Source organism: Anas acuta, chromosome 7, assembly GCF_963932015.1.
Source record: "Anas acuta chromosome 7, bAnaAcu1.1, whole genome shotgun sequence".
Taxonomy (NCBI): domain Eukaryota; kingdom Metazoa; phylum Chordata; class Aves; order Anseriformes; family Anatidae; genus Anas; species Anas acuta.
Genome location: NC_088985.1, coordinates 33,432,268 through 33,440,634, shown reverse-complemented (window position 1 = coordinate 33,440,634; position 8,367 = coordinate 33,432,268). Strand labels below are relative to the sequence as shown.

At 50.6% G+C, this 8,367-nt stretch overlaps 1 protein-coding gene across 13 annotated transcripts in view; it reads left to right on the top strand.

Moving 5' to 3' along the window:
* The first annotated feature begins 2,263 nt into the window (after positions 1-2,263).
* The window catches only part of FGFR2 (fibroblast growth factor receptor 2), an 85,356-nt gene continuing 79,252 nt past the window's right edge, over positions 2,264-8,367 (top strand). For 6 of the 13 annotated variants that reach the window (XM_068689025.1, XM_068689023.1, XM_068689021.1 and 3 more), the window contains exons 1-2: positions 2,264-2,727; positions 6,840-7,096. In XM_068689025.1, coding sequence (XP_068545126.1) covers positions 6,922-7,096 — 175 coding nt within the window. In that variant the 5' untranslated portion in view covers positions 2,264-2,727; positions 6,840-6,921. Of the gene's footprint in view, positions 2,728-4,566; positions 4,689-6,839; positions 7,097-8,367 lie in introns of those variants that run through there. The other 7 variants (XM_068689026.1, XM_068689024.1, XM_068689022.1 and 4 more) reach the window with 4 other exon arrangements.

Below are 8,367 nucleotides of genomic sequence, written 5' to 3'. Positions count from 1 at the left end.
CAGGGGCAGCCTGAAGTCAGTTTTTATATTAGGATGGGTTCGTGTTTAGGGTTAGGATGGGTTACCCTGTTGGGTAACGGTGATGCCTGGTGGACACCAGTGCATCTCCTCACCTCTCTGTGCTCACGGGGCCTAGCCAGGCCTCGTGGCCCCACAGCTGCCTGGTGCCGTGCCCCTGGAGAACATTTTACCCCATCCCTGGCTGCGTGCGGTGCAGCAGGGGGACCAGGGCCCAGCTGACAGCGGTGACAAAGGGCTGGCAGCGCTGAAAGATTCAATTTAAGTTGCTTTCTCCTCCCCCGCTCCCATATGTGAGGGGACAGCACTGTTCGTGCTTTTGAAACCGGCGGGGCAAAGGAGCATTGGTGTCCTCATTTTCCTTCCTCCCTATTGATGTATCATTGCCAGGATGAAAAAGGACGTCTCAAGAGCTTTTGAAAAAATGGGTGACTACTCAAGACATTTTATAAAGGAGGAAGAATGGGAAAGAAAATAGAACTCGGTAGGGGGTAGAAGGAGCCTGAATGTGCGCCTTGTCTGTCTTTTCTTTCGCTTGAAACCTGGAGCTGTTGTTCCTATTTCAGTTCAAACTGTCACCTTTAGTTCATGATGGCTTTACTGCCCTTGCTCCTGAACCTCAACAGATTGGGGCTTATTTACCTATTCACACTCCTCTGTGGAACCTCATTAATAGGCTTATTAGCCACACCATTCACGTGCAGGAGGGCTCACAAAAAAGATCCCAGCCACTTTGAGAGGAGGAGGAAAAAACTGTAAAGAGATTATGCTCTCATTCAGCAGCCTAACTGCTATGAAAGGCTCCCTGGGCCCACTGAGATCTCTTGAAGCCTAAATATGATGACAGAATTGATCCCCCCGCCCGCCCCCCCTTCTAATTCCAAACATGCTTCTGCTTTTCTCTCCGATGGAGGAGTTCGGCCGCTGTGGGCCACTTTAAGAGAATGTGGCTCGTTGGGGAGAATAGGGTGCTATTGATAGACTGCTATCTTTTCATCCCGAAAAAGAATAAATTCTGCCAAGTGCTTCCAGACATTGGGAATAGGTGTTCTGATTTGTCATTTTTAGTGGAATGCTTCCTTTTCTTTCAGAGCATGCAAAGATATCGATGAATGGGGCAAGGTATCGCAGCTTCCTGTGCCGGACAATAATTTATGTGAGAATGCGTTAACAATGTTTTCAATGGGCAGTGGACATGCCTAGAGCTGGGAAAATTGGATCTTGACGGTGACATCGCAGCTTCTCAATTAGAACATTCAAATGTCTGTTGCTTTAGGAACGACAAAAAAAAATATAAAAAAAATTAAACCTGTGTTTCTAATCAATTACAAATTTGTCTGCTGCCCCTCACAAAGCTCGCATTGCTGCTGGTGACAGTGGGAAAGTACTTTCTGGGAGGTGAGTGCGTACTACTCAGGAAACTTGTTTTCGTGCTTTTGGTGCCTGGAAGTATGTAAATACGGGGTCACGCCGTGCGGCGCAGCCACAGCCCTCAACAATCCCCTCGATCAATATTGCGTGCAGTGTATAAAATGCACAGTCGAGCTATGCTTAAATAAAGTAACATTAAATTGATCAACAGTGATTTAATTTGAGGCAACCCCCACTTATCGATTCGGTTGTCAAGCTGATTCCACAAAGCAAGCAGCAACACGGGCTCCGTATTAGCAACCCTTTAGCTAATGGTATCTCAAGTCGACGTTTTGCAAAGCAAATATCGGTCTAAGTCATACCGAATTTTTACATAGTAATATTAGGGACTGTCCTAAATCTGGGTGCCCAGGCAAATCCTGTTTGCAAAGCCATCACACAGCAAGGTGCAGCGTGGGGTCAGCCCGAAATGCCAGGGCACTGTGAGGCAGCTGGGCTGTCTGGGCCGTCGGAGCGAGCTGTGGGGCTGCCAGCTGCGCTCTCTGATCCCAAACCCTCTGATCCCAAACCCCTCCTGGGCAGCATCCCGGGGCCGTGCCGGTTTTGGGGCCGCGCTCTCCCCTCGTGGGGGGCTGCGGGATGCGCATCCCAGCTCCGGGGGCAGGGGCTCGGGCAGCAGCAGGGGAAAAGACAGGGGCAGGGGAAGGGCTAGGGGCAAGGGAAGGGGCAGGAGAAGGGCTAGGGGAAGGAATAGGGGCAGGAATAGGGGCAGGGGCTCCGCACCGCGGCCGCCGCGATTGGGCAGAGCCTCGCAGCGCCGTCCAGGAAACGGCTCGGGTTGCAGCGGGGGGAGTGACCGGGGGAGGGAGGAAGGAGCCGGAGGAGTGTGTGTGTGTGTGAGAGGAGAGAGAGAGAGAGAGAGAGAAGAGGGAGGGGAAAAAAAAAAATAGGAGAGAGAAGAAAAAAAAAAAAAAAAAGAGAAGAAAAAAAAAAAAAGAGGGGGTTGTCGGCTTGACAAAGCTGCGGGCGGCTGGATGGAGCGGAGCGGGCCCCGCGCTGCTCTGCTCGGCGATGCCCGCTCGGGGGAGGAGGCTGCTGGCGCCGGGCACGGCGGGCTCGCCCCTGTGAGGCGGTAGCCGCTGCAGCCCAGCCAGGGCACGGGGCCGCCGGGCCGGCCGCTGCTTCGCCTCCCTGCCCAGCCCCGAGCCCCGCAAGGGGCTGCGGGCTGTGCGGCCGGGGCTGCCCGCACGCTGAGGAGCAGCGCCCCTGCCCCGGCCGGCGCCTCCCCTCAGCCCCCCGCCGCTCGCCGAGCCCGCCCGCGGAGCTCCGCGCCTGCAGGTAACGGGGGGGGGGACAGAAAAAAGGGGGGCAAAATGAGGGGACGCAAAACGGGGGGACCCCGGCAGGACGGGACCCGCTGCGGGTCCCCGGTGGGGAGCGGCGGGGGGCGGGATGCGGGGCTGGGGTCCCCCGGGGCTCCGCTGCCGGCCGGGGTTTGCTCCATGCCCGCTTTTTGCCGGCTTTCTTCCCTCTTTTTTTTATATATTTTTTTTCCCACTTTCTGCCTTATTTCTGCTGTATATCTCCCCTCTTTTCTGCCCGTTCCCTGCCGCTGCCGCGAAACCCCGCGGGACGCTTCGCGGCGCTGACAGCGGGACGGCGGCGGGGACGGGACGGGACGGGAGGAGGAGGAGGATGGGGATGGGGATGGGATCGGGATGGGATGAAGCTGAGCAGCCCCCCGGAGCGGAGAGTGGCCGGCGGCACGGAACGGCCCCGTCCCGGGGCGAGAAGCCCTCGCTGGGCTCTATGTGGCTATATGGAGAGATTCAAATGCAAAGCGGCCCGTTCAAACAGGGAGCCATTATGCGCTTGGTGTGAAACGCTATCAACATTTAAAACTTCATTGTCTCCTTTGTACCAAATCCCTGTAAATCTTCCACTGGCCTTTACTCATTTTCATCTGAAAAGCCTGTTTGGGCTGAATAGACAGCAATCAGCAGCCTCTGGATTTCTCTCTCTCTCTGGAATGTCAATTAAAATGCAGATTTTTTTTTTCTCCCCCCCCCCCACCATCTCTTAGTGGCAAAAGACTTGAGAAAAACAGGATAGTCCTGGAAAGCAAATGAAAGAAGTTCAAACAATGCAAAAGTACTGAAGCTGCCAGCCGGTTCCCATTAGTCCCCCAGAATTAATGTTTAATAGCTGTGATGCTCAGATTTGCTTGGAAGCTGAACCGGGATGAGGAGGCTACTCGGATATATCCGTGTGTGCGTCCATATATATGCATCGATGTGTAAATAGGTGTAAATATTGAAATAAGTAAGTGCTAGTTTGAGAGCTCTACCCACCTGGGTGTTTGGGGTGAAGCCACTCGGCTGCTGGGTGCTGCTTTGCGGGGTGTGAGCCCCGTTTCATTCAGCTTTTCCCATTCCCTGCTCAGCAGAGAAAGATGCTAAAGAGCCGTAGAGGAGCCCTGTATTGATTTGGTTAACATACTCTACAAATTGTGCTCTCCCTGGGGAGTGATAAACATCTTATAAACAACAATGGAAGTAGATTAAAAAGAACACTGAGCATTGAATTTAATTAATGCCACTGCTGAACAAGTACTACTTGTTTGTGTGCGAGCGCGTTCAAACTGAAGTACAGCTTGGAGGAATTTGGTTGGGCTCCCAAACCCGTCTGCTTTCCCATGCTTGTCAGTTTGGCAAAGAAATTTGGGCAGGTATGTGACGAGGTGAAAATTGACTTGATGAGCGAGTGGCAAGGAGAGCCATCAATCACGGGAGGCTGACAACTCCTCCCCGAAGTGTAGGCTGAGAAGAGAGACAGAGTTCCCTTTCAAGGGGAAAAATAAACACTACGTGTGGCTTTCACTGAGTCTGAGACTCCAGGAGGGATTATGGTATTGTAGTCAGGAAGCCAGAATTGTGGAGGCCAAAAAGCATGCTGGGGCTGTGTTCCAAACACTGCCATAGAGGTACATAATTACCCGGCGCAGGAGGTCTTTCCAGGGAGTCGTCCCCCAGCAACTGTGGCGATTGAGCTATGAAAAGAATTTGGGTTTGTTTCATCTTCGCTGGACTCCGCTTGGTTTGGGAAGGGGCAGCCCTCGCACCGCGGTCGCAGTGGCGGTGGTAAAGCCTGGAGGCTCCACGGATGGGCCCCGAGCTCCCGTTTTTCCTTTGCTGCACCTTCGCGAGCCTCGGCTTTGGCTTTTCTGTCGCCCCGCGGAGGAAGAGCCCCGTCTTGCTGCTGGCAGATGTTCAGGTGCAGAAGCGGGCAGAAACCTCCAGGTGAGGAGCCGCCTCGTCAGGTGGCCTCATGCCATAGTCCGCGGCTTGTGGCGAGGGCTGCAGCCCCGTACGTGCTTTACACAGCATCGGGCACTGCCTAAAAATCTTCCTCCGCCGAGATGTAGGTGGAATTAATGCTGCTGGGAAAGGAGTCTCGGGTGTATGGGAGCGTTCTGGTATGTTGTCTTTTGGCGAAAATGTGATTAAGTTTTTGCATTTGTATACGTAGCCTTTAATCAGGCTTCTCAGGATGATTTATGGAAATGAAATTAGCATCGCAGGCAGCCTGTTAATTAGGATTTATGCCCGCTTTACAACTGGATAAACTGAGCCACAGAGCGGGGGCTGTCAGGCAGTCAGGTGGTGGTGGCCGCGGGGGCTTGCTCGGGTCCCTCACCAAAGGCAGACCCGTCGGGGCCACCTCCACACCTGCTCTGCCTTCACTTAAAGAAGTGCTCAGCGAGCTCCTTCTGAGTGTCTGTGCAGTGGTTTGGTGGTGGTGGTGGTGGTGATGTGCTGGGTGCTAGTTCATGGTCACGCTCTGCTTCATCCCCTGCCACAGGGACAGAGCGCGGGGCTGAGGGGGACAAGCTCGCCCCAAAGTGTCAGGGGTTCCCCTGGAGCACTGTGTGTTTCCTCGATTGTTTATATCCTCTAAAACCCCTTCCCGCTGACCCCAGGAGTTCTGTAGGTTTCTGCATACCCCAGGTACAAGACACCTCCACAGCACGTCTGCCCTAGCCCTGGGGACAGGGGTCGGGTGTTCCAGCTCTCAGCTGAAGGTTAAGGAAATCCCAATAAACCCCTTAAAGGCTGGCTCAGCAAAGGGGAACATTTGTCCACGTTTCTGAGTACTGGATGCTGAGGACCCGCAGCACATCCAAATGACAGGCTCCTTACTTTTTGTTTTTCCTTTTGAAGGGTGAGGGCAGGAGGGAGAAGAGAGGTTTTACGTTGGTCTTTCCCTCAAGACCAGCGCTCTCTGAGCCTCAGTTGGGTTTCATTACATCTCAGGTGAATCACTGGCCAGATCAGGACTGCTGCAGTCCCTTGACGTACCCATTTTGTGAGGGGCACCATCTTTTATTCCTGGGGAGGAGAACAAGGTGTGCTTGTCTGGGTGAGCTGCTGGGTCACCCTCTGAGGATGCTCTTCTCTTCTCACCGCCCGCCCAGCTCCTGGCTGTGGTGCCAGCAGGCCCCTGAAGCTGCTTTGGCACTGTTCCTCTTCTCTCTTCCATCAGCCTGTGGCAGCAATACCAAGCAGTCACCTCCATCTATTCCAATTAGTTTAGTGTGGAATTAATTAAACTTTTTGCCCCCCAACTGAAAAGCATCTATTAAAAAGCATCTCTGAGCGAGAGGGAACAGCAACCTGTGTGAGCAGGCTGGGCAGTTCAGCATGTGTGAATGGAAAATGGTGCTGGGGAGGTCTCCTGTGCAACCCATACCCAACGTTTAATGGATTTTAATTGCTAGTTAAACCAGTTAACCAGCCTTAACCAGTGGCTCTGCAAGGACTGGACCCTTTTACCTGTGGGGGGCTCTCAGATGTCACAAGGACACTGAGCTGAGGTAGGAGAAGGCGCATCCCTAGGAGACCTGGAACTGCTGAGACACAATGAAGCTTTATGGATTATCAGAGCCTAAAGAGTATTTTTTTCAGCCGTTTTATAGTGGAAAATTACTGAATTAGGGAAAATTCAGCTGGCTGCTGAACTGCCTAGGTAAAGGAATGAAAAACAAGGCAAACTTACATAAACCTTCAAACAATAACACGAACATAATTTGTATAATTGTGGTAATTTTGTAGCATTACAGGTTATGTGCCTGCACATGTGTGTGCCTTTATTTTTTTTTTTTAAACTGTATATCTTTCTGTCAGTAAAATAGCTCTCTAAATATGTGCTGAGAAGTGATTTTGTGAAAACAAGGAGGACTTGGTTACGCCTCAGGTGATGATGGAAACTGCTAACAGAAAATGAAAAGTCACTCACTTTTCACATATTCTCAAAGCTGGAAAACTATTTTTCCCATCCTCCTCCTCCTCCCCCTCTCACCTCAGCTCTTTTTAGGGCTTTGTAAGGTGGTTTTTTTTTGGTTTGCATTTAGGATGGTTGCACTGACCGTGTTAAATCTCTCCTCCCCGCAGCAGCAGCCGCCGCTCCTGGTGAGGAGGCACTGCCCTGGCCGAAGGCACCGCGTCCTGTCCATGCTTCTGTAGAAGTGCTCAGATGGGATTAAAGTCCACATGGAGATATGGAAATGGACCAGGAATTTACTCTAAAAAGATGGTCGGCTGGGATTCGGGTTGCCTTATATGCCTGGTGGTGGTCACCATGGCTGGAATTTCCCTGGCTCGACCGTCATTTAACTTAGTTGTCGAAGACGCCACTTTGGAACCCGAAGGTAAATCACTCTAGAGTGCTTATTTCTGCAAAAGAAGTTATTTCGAAATGCCTCAACATCTGAAATTAAAGTCAACACCTTTCTATGCTTTGGTAAATACCAGGCAAGTAACAGACGAGTCCTCAACAGTTATGTTTTCCAACTTCTCCTATTCACGCGCGGGCTATGTTCATGCAAGCATGTGTTTATTTAATCTTGTGCAAGCAAGCGGTGTCAGTGATTTCACTTGGGACTGTCATCACGTTGTATAATCAAAGTGTACAGATGAAAGTTTTCAGGAATGGGTCTTTAAGGAAACCGGTCTGTTGCACTTGTATACCTGTAGCATATTGCTCAGGCAAGGACGCGGCTGGACGTCTTTGTGATTTGAGCTACCTGGAAGGTTAAGAGAGGGGGGGAAAAAAAAAATCACAGTTGCTTTTAATCATGTGCCGTGGTTGTTTAATTTTGCAGGGCACTCTGCAAAAGCAGGTGTCATGGCTTTATTGTTTGTAGCTGGTTGCTACAGGTTTTCCTATTGTTGTCAATATCCACGAACAACCGGCACGCTGTCTGGTTTGCAAACTCTGGAAGTGCAGATGTGGAGATCTGAACGGCAAGGATAGCAGCTAATTACTGTGAAAGCGAAAACTTGTTGAAACCTTTGCTTTAAAAGAGATGTTTTGATAAAATCTCCTATTTTGAACCTGCACCTGTTGGTACGTTCCTGTAGGTATATCCCTTCCTCAGACTTTCCAAGTTGTTTTTCTTCTCAGAGCTAAGGAAGGGCTGCTATTTTCATTGTCTTATTGTATTTAAGATTGATTTTACTATGCTATGGGGGATCTTTTCTGCTCTCTGAACACCTTGGGGGAAAGTGAGGCTTCCTTCATAAGGTTTTTATCCCTCATCGGAAGAGTGCTTACATTTCTAATAACTCAACTGTCAAAACAATGCAATTGTCCATAAAACATTTTTCATCAGGCAAGCGTTCTGGAGAGAGTTTGGCCTTTACACGTTCTGCTACTCATGTCCAGGGATACAGCTTTGTTTTTATTTAATCCATTTTCATGCAAAACGTATTTGTTTCTATCCACTGCCTCTAAAAATAGACGTCACCAGCTAACGCATTTTTAGAATCCGTTCCAAGTACATTTTTATTGATGGCAGGGGAAGAATTATGTAGAGACGATGAGCCCTCCTCCCTAGCAAGCATTCCTGAAAAAATTAACACAGTATAGCAATATTGTCATCTGTCATGGACAGAGATTGTTGATAGCGAGGCTTTTTTG